Source organism: Pangasianodon hypophthalmus, chromosome 19 (genome assembly GCF_027358585.1).
Source record: "Pangasianodon hypophthalmus isolate fPanHyp1 chromosome 19, fPanHyp1.pri, whole genome shotgun sequence".
Classification (NCBI taxonomy): Eukaryota; Metazoa; Chordata; class Actinopteri; order Siluriformes; family Pangasiidae; genus Pangasianodon; species Pangasianodon hypophthalmus.
This window is the reverse complement of record NC_069728.1, coordinates 8,469,355-8,484,654: the sequence shown is the minus strand read 5'-3', so window position 1 is coordinate 8,484,654 and position 15,300 is coordinate 8,469,355. Positions and strand designations below refer to the sequence as shown.

The 15,300-nt window shown below is 43.7% G+C and overlaps 1 protein-coding gene across 2 annotated transcripts in view; it reads right to left on the bottom strand.

Annotated features, from left to right (window-relative positions):
* The window catches only part of jag2b (jagged canonical Notch ligand 2b), a 39,169-nt gene extending 28,455 nt beyond the window's left edge, over positions 1-10,714 (bottom strand). Inside the window, exons 1-2 of one of the 2 annotated variants that reach the window (XM_026944501.3) lie at positions 10,458-10,714; positions 9,594-9,914 (exon numbers count right to left, since the gene is read on the bottom strand). In XM_026944501.3, the coding sequence (XP_026800302.1) occupies positions 9,594-9,914; positions 10,458-10,526 (390 nt within the window). In that variant the 5' untranslated portion in view covers positions 10,527-10,714. The remainder of the gene's footprint in view (positions 1-9,593; positions 9,915-10,457) is intronic. The other variant, XM_026944502.3, reaches the window with a different exon arrangement.
* Between the last annotated feature and the right edge of the window lie 4,586 nt (positions 10,715-15,300).

Here is a 15,300-nt window from a genome sequence, read left to right as displayed (position 1 = left end):
GAAGATTACGCCACCATTCCTCTTAAAGCAGGAATCCATAAGTAAAGGGTCAGGTTGCAGAGAGAGAGGAGGAGAAAGAGATCAGAAGCCACATACCACCACTGTAACACTGTACGTAATCAAACATTAAGAATCTCTGAGAAACAATTAAAACAATTTGAGTATATATTTTATTCTGAGATAGAGTGCTTAAATATACTCCAGAAAAGGTACATATTTATAATCAACAGGAATTACTGACCTACACACACCAACAATAAATGCTGTCATGCTAACAGGCGCTTGAGCTACAAAAGCTATTGGCCGATTAGTGACCAAAATCAAATAAGTGTCTAAATCTTAATCCAAATCGTTCAGCCCCACGCTGAACTTTAGGTTCCTTTCACTTCCAGTACAGTGAGATGATCTCCAAAGTTCTCGTGTTTTCCCTGGAAAAAGTATTCAAATGGAACTAACCCCCACATAACCAAATGAAACAGTGGTGCTGGCATAGTGCACCTGTCTGAAAGGATACGCAAAGAGAAGCTGAATCACGCTGCCATGCTCTTTAATCAAGCCACTGAGTGCCTGCTGCAGCTTTGATGGCTTACCTCCACAGGACCAAAACAGCTGTTTCATGACTGACAACTCCGGTGGGTAGCTTAGGACGAAAATGTTTCTGAGATTTAGGTTAGCAACTTTTAACCTTGAAAGCTGTTCTGTATTGGTATGAAGTATCAGTAGTTTAGATGTGTCTAGAATAAAATGATTTTGGGGTTTACACACTGTTTGCCTGAATGTGGTTGAATGCGGAATGGGAGGAACCTTGAGATATGGAGGCAGTCAGTGTGGTGGGACACACCAGCTGGATGGTCTGGATGATGCAGGATAAGATTAACAGCATCAGCATAGATTTGTCTAGGTCAGAATGGCGAGGCGATGGGGGGGGAGGGCCGGGAATAATGACTCCACACATCCTTGCTGATGTGAATTACGGATTATTTGACATAGATGTGGATCATCTTCTAAGGCTTCTGTCCTCCCTGCCCATCCCCAAGCTTATGTATGAGAATGTATTAGCAAGCTCACAATCAATGGTATCAGGAAGGGGCTATCTGAAGAAGTGGGAAAGTCACACTGAATGAGTGCAAGTGGTGCCTGGGACAGTCCTGTTCCCACACACCCTGTCTCTGATTAGCTGGATTATGTGACAGCTGCCACCAAACGACTGGATGAGGATAAAGGGAATGGGGGGAGGTGACCATCCAACAAAGGCTTCTATCCAAAACCCGGTCCTGAGACAACCTATCAACCAGAGTCTCTGGACGCTCCAGAAACATTCCTATAGCAACACACATACACACAACCTCAAAATAGACATCCTTGCAGACTTGTGAGGAACGCAAGCCACTTCTCACTTAAAAAGGAACAGTTTTTAGATATCTGTCTATTCCAAGGAGACTGATACTGAGATATATATATATATATATATATATATATATATACACATACATACATATATATACATATATATATATATATATACACATACATACATATATATACACACACACACACACACAGGCTGAAAACAAGCTAATACAGATTAACTGGAATTGATGCACTCCAATTCAAACCCTTATCATGCCCTGTGACCTCATCCTGCCCTATTATTACCCCAGTTTGTCTCTGTACTCTATATACAGGCTGAGGTTTTAGTAAGAAACTCCATTTACACAAGCTACTAGGGGTTAATACGCAACAACTATTTTTTCATTCCAAGACTGTATGTGGTTTGACAGCTGCAGCTTGCTTGTAGGATAGAGACTCTGATGGAACAAATTAAATCTCTGCTACTACTTCAGCCAACGCCACCTGTACAAACTCTAGTGTACCGTATTATTCTGAAACTGTGAAGGAAACTATGGAAAAGGATAATATTGATCAGCCATGCATGGTGTATGTGGGTGTGTGTGGTGAAAGGAGCCACAGGTGCAGCTTCCCACGGTAGGGGGTTGGGCTCTGCAGAGGGTGGGGTAGGAGGGTAAAGCTGAAATTAGAGGGGGCTGTAGGGAGTGAGGCTCTGGCTGACCCCTGAGACCTCTCATCAGGGATCTCATCGGCTTCAGAAAGCCTCCCATGCTGCAGTGCTAACCTGCAGTGAGCGTGCATATGCACGCACACACACATGCACGCGCACACACGCACACACACAAAACTGCAACACTGCCATTCAAAACTATAGACATTTCTGTGGAGGCGAATCATTGTTCACTCTGAATCAGAAACATCAGATCCAAAGTATGCATGAAGCATTTCTCCCACTCAAAAGAAGGCAAGGTGTTTTCCCTCTGGCACTCCTGTCACCACCAAGTGACATCCAGTTGAGCACTTCTCACCATGGTGACTGTGTAAAGGTCACTCTGATCATGTTGAGCGTTAGGTCACGCGACCCAAGACCTTTCAATGCCTTATCCACAGCAAACCTATAACCCAATCTTACAGACACCCAGAGGAGAGGGACCTTGCATAAGTGGCATATGGACAATCTTTAACAGGACAAGTGGGAGAAGGAGAGAACACGTCTCAATATCCGAGTAACTCTTACCAGGGAGACAGGAAGAATGGTTCATTTCCTGGCTTCTATTAACAGGAGGAACTGTGAGAAGGGACACACTTCCCCTGGCTGCCACATCAGGATCCCACTCTCCTCCCCTCATGCTCCACTTGGCTGCACCTTCCCGTAACACCCTAGAAAGACTGAGGGGATCTGACAACCTCACATAGGTGATTTATTTCCTATCCAATGGGGGACAGCAGCTCATGCTGATTGCAAGATCATGCACTAACTGGCAGAGCTGCACTCTTTCCTTTATTAAAAAATAAATAAATAAATAAATGTAATGCTTGTAATCTTCATTAATTTGGGATATCAATCTAGGCTCTTTAACCAGTGGCTTACACTAGGTGGGCTACCTTGAGCCGAGAGAGCCACTGGCCAATATACAGCAATTACAGCCAAATGTGCGACACCACCATGCCAATTACAAGCCGCTGAAAGGTTTTTGTGTCTTGTGCCCAGAGACGAGAACCAAAGACGAGAATTAGGTTGTGAGCTGTTGTGAGACGTCCTTGCAATCGCGTTCTGGCAATGCAATGAATATTCTTTTTTTTACTGTTTCGAAATGGTGTGGTGGACCAGAGCCAAATGCTGGAGGCTGATTTCTCAAGACCACAGAAGAACATTTTGGCCTTGAGGGCTAAACCCTGGCTTAACTGAGATCTAGGGGTGTAGGCTGTTAAGAACTACTCAGAAACCTATCGGATCAAATGTAGTAAACTATCAAGGCAAACACAAGGCCCATTCTTCCAATAGCTCTATGTTCAGAAGGAAACCATAACAAGGCTATTATTTGTGTACTGAGCTCAGTGTATTGTAGTTGGTTCATTTAACACATTTAGGGCAGAACGCCCATCTCTTTTGTGGAGCAGACTGCCATTCCCCTTAGTGGAAATTTATGGGGCTCGGCTGGAACAGCCTACCATGACTCAAGTCCGATCTCTCTGTTCACCCTGGGGGAAAAACCTAGCCTTTATGCTAATATGTACAATTTGTGCCAGTGAAATGTCATGGAGGAGGTGTATCAGCCTCTCAATCCAGCACAAGGCCATGGTTGTGTCTGTGGAGTTGAGACTTTGTGTCAAAGGATGTCAGTGGGGTCATAGGTTAGCTCAATGTTGATGACATTATATCTTCAACGGTGGGAAGGGGAGGAAGAAAACGGCTTGCTGTAATCAATCATTGCGCCAAATAAAACGTCATCTCCTCCCACACAGACACAGAGTCCCAAACATGCATGGGGCAGACAGGTTGACCTGACATTCATCTTCGAGGTGCCAGAAAGAAATAGAAGGGGCTATCTTCATAACCATCTATTATTTATCCAATTCTACCTTTCATATACAAACACTGGTTCAATCTTTTCACATTAACAGCCCCCACATATTTTCCAAGAAGACTACCTCAAACTGGAGCAGCCTAATTTATGTGTCTGCTTCAGAGGGTTCCTACAGCTCAGGTAATAATAGGGCAAGAGCAAGGTAGAGGGATGGGGCCACATCAAAGGAAATGGCAGACAGAAATGGCTCATGTCAGTCCTATGGGAACCATGTGGAAAGAAGGGGTCTATACATAGTTCTTGCCCTTTCCTTGTGAGAAAAATCCAGACTTTTTAAGACTCTCCCCCACCTCCATCTTTCTATATTTGGTTTTCTTGCTAATTTTTAAAGATCATTCACTGTATCATAAAAAGAACAACTGAAATGTATTAGAGAAGCTTTGTTAGTGCAGAAAATAATGCCTAGAGACAACAGATTTTAGTAACTTGATGTCTTGGGTTTATATTACATTGACAACAGAATATACATCATTTTCCAAAATGTTTACTTGATTTTTATAGTTTTCCCAGGTCTGGAAATGAGTTCCTATAAATTTCATACTTTTCCATACGGTCCAGTCCTGCAACAGAATCTTGCTTCACTAGACCTTCATTTACAGGCCATGAGAAAAACCATCAGACAACCCTACCAAAAATCAATACATCCCTTTGTTCCTGTTGTCAATCTCACGGTCTCCCTCAACACTGCCAACATCACTGCAATCCTTCCCAAAGAAAATGAATACCCCCAGGTGAACAGCTCTGTTTCAAATCAGCATTGGATGCCAGGGCTTACTGAACTACTGGAAACCCTTGTCGCACAGCCGAGCTCAGCAAAAAGCCACTGACCCCCAGGCAAATGAGCTCATTTGCTGTGACTCTTGTTCCGACTCCGACAATTGCCATTTTCCGCAAGGCTTCCAGAGCACAAAGGCAGACAATAGCTTTGTTAAGGGGCTTTGTGTGCCTGTGAGGCAGGGACACACAGCCTGACATGTACTTTGGGCCCTGTAGCTGGTAAATGATATTCGTCCATCGGAACCACCCTTCTTTCAGCTTGCTCCTTCATTGGGGTTGAGTTCCACTGGGAACAATACAGAAGCACAAGGCCCAACTACAATGCATTCTGTTAACCTCACACACACACACACACACATCCAAGTGAGTGTGCCTGTATATTATTTAAATGGTGAGAGTCTGAGCCAACAAACTTTAGGCAAGTAACTTACTGGCAGGAGTCTGACCAGTCTAAGGCACTCTGTGTTTTCAGGTAGTGTGTATACACATATGACCCATTTAGCGTTCCGCTACTATGCCAACAAGACCATTGGCAATGCTCTGACAACACAACATACCCCTCCCCTTCTCCTAATGAAGCAGCAAAGGCCACACACATGCATGTACACAAAAAGGTGCCGCAAAGTTCTCAAAGATAAGGAGCACTCTTGAGACAAGGGCACAGTATAAACAACAGAGCACACCATTCTGCTGAGTGTTAGAGCCAGAAGCCAGGACTAGACATTTAGAACCTTCTAGAAAAATAGGTTGAGACAGAAGAGACAGAGATGAGAAAGAGGAGGGTCATTTTCTCTCAGTGGTAGTATTCCCAGCTGAAGTGAGCATGACCTGTATGACCTTGACCTGCAGAAGAAACAACAAGCTGAGAGCCGCCACGCCCCAGGAACCACACTAGAACAGCCCTTAACCCCCTGCCAAAATTGAAAATCTAGTGTGGAATGATGGCAAATTTCTAACGGCAAATTTAAGGGCAATCAGCCCTTAGATTATGTTCATGATACAAGCAGCTCAAGGTGCAGCTTTACTCATTAACCTCATTTCTTCATCTCCAACCAGCCCAGAAACAACACCTCCATCAAACTTGTCTCCTCTGGCAAAATATCTTATTGCCACACGCAAGTCTACAAGAAGTCTTAAAAACTAGTGGCCTAGTTACAGTAGCTTTGAGAAGCCTGGTTACAGCCACACTGCCGCCAACCAAAGCTCCATTATCATCATTATCATTTCCAGCAGGTTCAGGGGTCAAGTGGGAATTAAAAACTGGCCGTGCACTAATGCACTTTAATTACAGCAGCGCACCTGCTCAGGGTTCATATCCCCACAGGAAGCGTCACACGCATGCATTAGCCGTGCACAATCACAGGCATATGCAGACTAACTGCATTAGCAAATAAACCAAAACAGACACGGCAAACCAAATCCAGCTTACTTCGAGCAAGCCAATAAGTGGAACGTAAGAAACAGTGCCAAGTTAGAGAGAGAACACCTGAGCAAGTTCCTGCAAATACTGCATTCCATGCAGGAGCAATACTTCCAATTTCAAAAAATTTCTTATTAATTAGACCTGAAGAAGGAGAATATCACACTGTAGACCTTCCTGACAACAACTAGAGCAGCATCAGAGCTTAAAACAACTGTTGCACTGTGGTCAGCCCTCACTCCCACCTTCAGTCATACCACAAAGACTCACCGATTGCCACATTTCCTCATCACATATTTTTGAAATCCTCATAATCAATGATAGATTCCCGGAACATTCAGAGCACTTAACGCAAGACAAGCATTTCTGAAAAATGCAGAAGGTGGTATCTGTCATAGAGAGGAGCTCCCATTTGATGTTTTTTTGATAGAGACTAAAAAGAAATTCTATAAGTAGCTCTGGATAAGAGTGCCTCCTAAATGCTGTAAATGTAAATGGGAATGCATCTCCATGCTCTCGGCCTTCCTCGCTACTGGTACACATGGCCAGTGGAGGAACTAAATTCCTGCCTACCATTTCTTAGAACAACATGACCTTGCAGGAATTCCTTCATGTTGGATTTTTCTCTCCTTACAGCAATATATATTGCTGCCTAAATTAACCCGAGACACCACTTAATCGATTGATTATGTTCTGGCAAAGACTTGGAAAGCATCCTGCCAAAGATGGTCTCTAAAAGGAGCGTGTTCTTTGTTTTAAAGCACACACCATGTAGGAGTGGTGGAGTGGGAGGTGGCTGGCCTGTACTCTTCCAAAATACTCAAACATTCTTTCTTTCTCTCTCTCTTTACTTTATTGCTTTAGGAGTGTTTCAGCTGGAGACCAGAAAACCAGACTAAAGTACTGACGCACTACACGTGTCTTTAATATTAACAGTTAAAGATGAAGAGGCATGAGAGGCCAGGAAATCTCCCTTAAACCTAAGGTAAAAGAGAAAAACCTTAGTAAGTCACCCTTGGGTGCATCGCCTCCTAATTAGCCCAATCTTTCAGCTCCTAAAAATATCTCTTCCATGACTGAAGCATTCAGGGGCAGAAAAATGCTACCTTTAATTGTCTTTCCCTCCAATTCATGGGACGACACAAAAGCACCAAAGCCTCTGGTCACAAGAAAGAAAATGTTTACTGAGGTAGAAGAACAAAAACCCATTTTGTTCAGAGCAGAGAGAGAGAAGGAAGAGCAGAAAAAAGCACATTAGATCAAGAAAGAGATTCCTCCTGATCTCAGACTTCCTGTTAAATAACTACAGTAGGTCCCCATGAGAAAAGGCTTTTTTTTGTTTTGATATCACAAAAACTGAACAAAATGGTACAAAATGGAAGAGACAGTGCAGCACTAAGTTTAAGTTTGTTTTTATATTTAGGCTGTGCTGGCTGAATCATTTTTTTTATAAATTTAAACAACACACATCTACACCAAGCATGGCCATAAATAATACTCATAAGGTGAATATTTGAATGAGGTCAACAAAAAGGTTGCCAGAGCCAAATGAGTGTTCTCTAAAACTTACTGGACCCACGACCTCTAAACAACTTCCATCAGGAGCCACCTGCTTTAAATGGACAATTATCGCTTTTTGTTGACTGAAGATGTAGCCAGCTGTGACTGGCTAATTGCACGGTCAATAGTGTAATCAGTAGTATGGCACGAGCCTTTCTTTCCCAGGTGAGGCCTGAACAAGTGGCTGTACTGAAAGCCCAGTTAAGGGGGAAGGGAGCACTAAGGGCCGCACATAATTGTTTACTAAAGGCCCGTGTAGCCGTCTCCTAGCAACCGCCCGGCAAGCTCCCAATCAGGTTTAGCCGATGCTGCCGTTTTAGCCCTGATTCGTGGCAGCCCAGGCGACTGTAGCTGCCGTGCCCAACCATGAAGTTAAGTCTCCATAGACCCTGAGATGAGAACTCTCGCTTGCATTTCAATTCCATGGACACTAATGAGAACGGTCACTACAAATAACCACTTATGTCTAATAGGTGATCAGTGAGAGGATTTTAAGCTATGAACAGACCAAAACTAAGTGCTGGAGTCAGGATTAAAAAAAAAAACAAAAAAACAAACAAACAAACAAAAAAAAAACCACACACTCACAAATTCACACTGCCTCACACCTCTAAGATTACATGCATCAGTTACAGTATCCTTTTACAAATATAGCTGTCCATTAAAAGAATAAGCCAGTTACTGGAGATAGCATATAGCCACTCTGAACACTCATCATAGCCTAACCCCAGGAAAAGCAAAGCACAAATGCAGATAGTGAAAACGAATTATCTCCTCCAACAGGTGGCAGAGTCACTGTCCAAGCCTGAAAGAGGTGCTTCATATCTTTTTACAATACAGAGGGGATGCGATTACACTGGGCACACATCAATTGCCTTTCCGGATGTGGCAGAACTGGAGAACTCGTTCAATTTAGGGATGATAGGGATCGGCCGGAACTGCAGAAATAGCATGGAAAGACTGGAGCACTTAGGCAGGTCTATACAACCAAATACATTTATATATTTCATACAAACATACACAAGGGCTAGAGATCAGGTTTTCTGGGACTGACCAGCGTGGGAAACTGACTAAACATAACACAAGTTAGGGAAGGTACACAAAGCAAGATGGCTGTGATAAAACCCACATAAAGTGGTTTGATAGTTAGTTACACATTAACTTACACATTAAGCATGAGGATGGGGGTGGGGGGGGAAATGGACCAGCTGTATTACAGGCAGGATCTCTGAGTGGCTGGAAACAGGTTAGTTCAAACCAGCATGGTCAGGGAGAGCTGAGCGATTTCAGAAAGTCTGGGCATACTACATGGTGTGTTTGCTTTCTTTTTTTGTTGTTGTTTCAAGGTGTGACACCTCTCTCATCTGATACCTGAGATGCGCACGAGCACCTACTGTTTCAGATATTCAGACAACACATAGTAGAGTAATAGTTCAGCATCACTTGGTGCGTGCTAAGTTGATGTGGAAAAAAAAGGAACGCTCAGGTGTAGCCTACCAGGTGTGTGCTGCTGCAGAATGATGGAGGCTCAATGGGAAATCATGAGAGACACGCATCCCTAGAGTGCACCTACACGCACGCACGCACGCGCACGCACGCACACTAGGCGCAGAGGAGCAGTGAGAGGAGCTGCCCTGTAGCTGCACCTGGCTGAGCAGGACGGCATGCAGTCACCTTAGAGCTCCACTAAGCATCTCTGCGTGCGTGCGTGCGTGTGTGTCACTAGTCTTCAGCACTTGGTTCACACGCGCACACTCTTGCTGGCCTCAAACAGGGACCACACCGGTTAAAACCCCGCTTCTCGAAATGCCGGACCTCTCTGCATCCGCATCAGCTTCACCTGCACCAAGCTCGTCCGGAAACAAAAAAAAAATCATCCGAAGAGAGCGCGCACTTACCGGCCATGCGAACTGGAAAGGGATGACGATTTTCCCGGCGTCGCTGATCTTGTTGCCGTTGCCCTTAGCGTTTTTAAAAGAGAATATATTTCCACCCAGCACGCCAGTAGATCCGCTGCCGAAGCTGCAAAGGCCAGTGGTGGTCACCTCGCTCTGATACTCCTTTAAGCACACTTTAAAGTACGTGTCGCACTCGTCGCGCGTGCACCGCTGGTCCCGCGAGTTGCGCGCGCCGTCGCAGCATTCTCCGTCCCACAGCTCCCCGTTTACATTCTCCACGCTCATCAGCTGCAGCTCGAAATAGCCCGAAGCCCAGGACACCTAAAAATAACATCAAAAATGAATACATCCATTAAACAAAGGCCTTCCAGCGGCAAACGCAATCATTCAACATTAATCAATTTTTTTTTTCTTTAATTAGCATTAAAACGGAGCGATTGGTTGGAAACGGCTCGTGTTTCCACCGCGTGCATTACTGCTCATTGGTGCCTTGGCAATTTTTTTAGATCACTTAGCGAGCTAATTATCGCACTGAATCGATGTAAATGTCCCTCTCTTCTTTCCTCTGCTTTCTTTTCAGCGGTGTAAAACTACGAACTGTGTGGCATGCAATCTGCACGCCTTATTTCTGAGGCATGACAGGAAAACCGCGCCGGGAGTTAAGCTGAAATTTCACACATCTGAACCTTGACAATCAAAATTGCATGATCACATGCTCCGAGCGGACGACTGCGTAATTCAATCATCGATCACCGCGGACCAAATTCAGCTTCCCTCGAAATTAGTAGCTCGTTCCTGACAACTTTCGTCTCAAGATCACCGAATTGATCCGAAATCGCGTCAGAATTGCAGCCAGCTTCTCACCTTGGTCCACGTCGTTAACAGCAGGCACGCGACGCAAAGCCAGTTGCTTATCCTCGCGCAATTCCACATGCCGCTGATTAATTAGGAACAAGACGAAAGATGGGCAGCGGCCGATGACCGGCGACAGGATCCTCATCCGCTCCTGACATGCAAAAATTCGCAAGCGTGCTGTTCAGTGCGGCGACAGTCCAGCTACAGCAAACACACACTCGCTCACTCGCTCGCTCGCTCGCTCACACACACGCACACACTCCCTCTCCCTCCGTCAGATCACTCCACGGCAAATGATTATGTTTCCCAGCTACTGCACGCCTTGGGCCGCCTCGGCTGATTGGCAGCCGGATAAACCACTCACAAATCAGCGTGCTTACGTTTCCCAGAACGTCGTCTCTAAGCCAACCACGGGGAGAAGGGCGGGGCTTTTCAAATAGTAAAAAAAGGAAAAAATAAGAAGAAGCAAAAAAAAAAAAGCTGCCCGTGCCACCACAGAGGTGCACAATTATGTTTCACAATTATTAGCAAACACACATTTTATGTTTACAGTGCGGTCTGTAAAGTCGAAACGACGATAAATGATTTGGATTATTTTCTTCATGAGCTCTTTATCTTGTTTTTCTCAGAGTACATTATTAATTTAGTGTCTCAACAAACACGCGAACGTGAACGACTGACTACCCAGAGGTAAACAACCGGAAGGTACAGTTCTTCAAGGCTGAAAAAAATGTTTTTCAAATATAAAAATCTTCCGTCGCTTTATTCCTTTTCTTTTTCTTCAAGTCAACAAGAGAAGACAAGTCCTGTAATACCTTTTTTTTCCGTTAGACGCTTCAGCGGCTGGAGTGACGCAGCTGAGGTCGCCCTCTTTCGGATATTTCCTAGACACGAGGGCTGAAGAGTGGTGAGAGGCGCTGTGTCTCTGCAGAGACCTCAGGACAGGGGTTTCCTTCATAACGACGTTCTAAAAACTAAATTTAATAAGTACACCTACCATGCACCTATACTTATTGGCCCTTTTATCAGGTAAACCTACCATATAGTTGTACTTTGTAGGTATATAGAATAAATACCAGGTCATTTTTCCCTATACACAATCTTCACCACTAACACCACCTTGTCCATGAGTGGAAAGGAACCACCATAGACCTACCAGCACTGAGCAGATACCATGACAGATGTATCTTAGTGCAGTGGTTCTCAAAGTTTTAATTTCTTTAAATTTTTGTTGCAGTAGTGGAAATCCCAAACCACCATTATTATAGTTATTAAGCTTTTCACACTGTTCTCTCTTTGTGCAACCAAGAGACTGTGCGCACTGCATACAACCTTGGGGTAACCATGGACAATCAACTCTTTTCCTCTCACATTGCTCCTCTAACACACTCATGTTGATTTCTCCTTTATAACATCAGAAGGATTTGTCCATTCCTATCCACACAGGCTACTCAGGTGCTTGTTCAGTCCATTGTCATTTCGATACTGGACTACTGCAACTCGCTGCTGGCAGGTCTGCCCATGAGCGCCATTCGACCTCTACAGCTGATCCAGAATGCAGCTGCACATCTTGTTTTCAACATTTCTAAGTTCTCCCTCACCATCCCATTGCTGTGCTCCCTCCACTGGCGTCCTTTAGCTGCCTGCATCAGATTCAACACACTGATGCTTGCCTACAAAGCCAAAAATGGACCAGCACCCACTTACCTCAAAGCCCTTATCACCCCCTGCACTGCACCGTGCACCTTCCGATCCTCTAGCACTGCTCGACTGGTCCCACCATCTCTCAAGGAAGGCATGCAGCAAGACTCTTCTCTGTTCTGGCACCTAGGTGGTGGAATGAACTTCCTCTAGACTTCCAAACAGCTGAGTCACTGGCAGTCTCTAAATGATGTCTAATGACCCAGAAGTACTTAAATTAGTAATTTAATTTAAAAAATATGTTGTCTGTGTGCTTTTCTTACTATATTACCTCCCCAACAGAGTTTTTGGACTGATGGTATTCTTAGTCCATGACCTAGTGAACTAGTATCAGGATATATTTATTGATAGAAACTTCTAAGCCGGTCTAGTCGCTCTAGATAAGGGCCTCTGCCAAATGCCATAAATGTGAATGCAAATGTAAGAGACAGGAGAGTGTTGATGTATCACAGTACAGACATGACATTAGAAACACGGTTTAATCCAAACCCAATAACACAAAACAAGTAGGCTTGCAAATATTGGCACTTTAGACCTAATATGTACTGTCAGTGGAAAGTTCAGGAAGAGAAAACACTATGGCTCTAATAAATAGGTAAAAAAATTATTGTACATATTTAAATAAAAAGCCTAATAGTTGAATCATTGGATTATAATATACTGTGTGGCCAAAAGTATATGGATTCCTGAACATCACACCCATATGTGCTTGTTAAACGTCCTATTCCGGATTTAATCCCCCTTTGCTGTTATAATAACCTCCACTCTTCTGTGAGGGCTTTCCACTAGATTTTGGAGTGTGGCTGGGGAGAATTGCCCATTCAGCCACAAGAGCATTAGTGAGGTCAAGCACTGATGTTGGGTGAGAAGGCCTGGGGTGCAGTCGGTGCATCCCAAAGGTGTTTAATGGAGTTGAGGTCAGGGCTCTGTGCAGGCCAGTCAAGCTCTTCCACTCCAACCCTGGCAAAACGTGTCTTCATGGACCTCACCTTGTGCACTGGGGCATTGTCATGCTGGAACTTCTTTGGGCCTCTTAGTTCCAGTGAAGGGAAATTGTAATGCTACAGCATACAGAGACAATCTAGACATTTGTGTGTTTCAAACTTTGTGGCAACAATTTGGGGAAGAACCACGTATGTGTTTGATGGTCCATGTTTGTGTCCATATACTTTTGGCCATATAGTGTATGTTCATTAAAAATTTGCAGGTCCCTGGAGTTTACATTTAAACGGGCCCTTTTCTGCAAAAAGTTAAGAACATACATCATAGTGTATATGGTGCTAGTATGAGTATATCAGATGGAGTATATTACTCCATCTGATAGCTCATGTTTTTCCACACACAATTTGTGTTAATTATCCTTTAGTCATTCATCAGTCAGTTTTTGACCAAAGGACCATTGTTGGCTAGAGATTTTTGGTTGGTGGACCACTGTAAATCCACAAATAATACTGAGGTGTTTACACCTAGACACGTGCTGTTTTTCCACATACACCCCTACCAGCACCACAGACACACACTACTGTGTTGATTTCTTTGCCAGGCTGATAAAGATCCACCACCTAAATAACATCTGGCCAGTGGTAGTCCTATGGTGGTCTTTTTCCCCTGGTAGGTGGATTAGGAGAGTGGTTGACAAATTGTTCACAGTGACAGATGGACTAGGGTCGCTAATTGTGTATCTGCACATATATATGGTAGGTTTATATGATTGTTTGTTTGTTTGTTTACACTGTACATCATTTGCCATTTGCATCTGATGAATCACCAAACACTGCAGTTATTTCTGCTTTGATACCTTTCACAGGTGTTAATTACCACTAGCAGTTCATTTCAAAGAAATCGAACCTGATCTCTTTTTAGAATGCACTCTTTCCAGCTGTAAACCTGTTCATGGATGGCTGAAACAGTTGAGAGCATTAGCAGTTCATGAGTGAGGCTGTAGGTGTGTATTTACATTATGGAAAAATGGAGGTAATCCGGCCTGACACTTTCTCTCCCACCGCTAGACATGGCATAAATAAGCTTATGGCTAAAGCAGGCAACAGCCTCACTTAAGTATAAAATCTTGGATGCTGTCATAGCAGCCTACTTCCAGCTGCCTGATGACAGCTGGAAAGCTGGGTTAAAAGAGCTAGGAGTTCTGGGTGCACACAGCAAGAGGTGGGGGAGTGTTGGTCAGAGATGGAGGTGGGCATGGTGGGGGAGGTGGCTCTCAGGAAAGGTAATGTGGATGTCTCTCCTCATCCATATTTCATGGCTTTCCGTTGGAGGCCTCACACACAAACATATAGGCAACCGAGTCATTCCTTTTCATCCCTAATCATCGCCTTGACCCACTTTAGCACCTCACACACATTTCTGACATCAACCAAGACAGTTAAACATAAGGCCAGGCATGACAATGTTATTAAAAAGGTGCTGATTAGAAACTTTGCAGCATATGCAAAAAAAAAACATATGGCATGAAATATCACCTTGCAGAACAGCATGTTAATCAATTCCTTGGATCTGTTGCCTTGTATATATTCTCTGCTACACTCACGGTTGTATGGCACCACTATATTTGCTGCAGGGGAGTGTGGTTTCCATAGCGATGGCTCTGTGATTGTCTCTACTGTAAACCAAGCTCACAGGAAATTAATAGTGATATAATAAGGCCTCCCAATGATGACGATTTATTAATGCAAATATAACCTGACACTTTCAACCTACAGCTGGTATATGTGCCATCTTGGTATAGGTGTAATTTGTCCTGGGAATGCTGGGGACATTTTTTTTTTTTTAGTCTGTTGACAGTCTTGTAAAAAGCTTGTGGTAAAATTCTGTCCAAACATTTTCTTAAAACATAACATCTGGTGCAGTATGTTTTACAGTAGATTACTGTGCTAGCCTACATCATGTTACATTTGAAAGGTGGGAGGAAATGGCAGAAGTGGAGTGGGAAGGGGGTGAGTTTGAAATATGAGTTATGTAAGTTGTAATTCAAAGGAAGCAAATATTGAAATTGATAGTTTTTTAAATGAGCATATAGGGTGAATTGATTAAAAAAAAAGACAAAAACACATTTAATACATTAATGAGTTTCTTTTATGTGTTACACATACAAGTTACTATTGGTTGCATTTGAGTCATGAAACTTGTTTGCTCA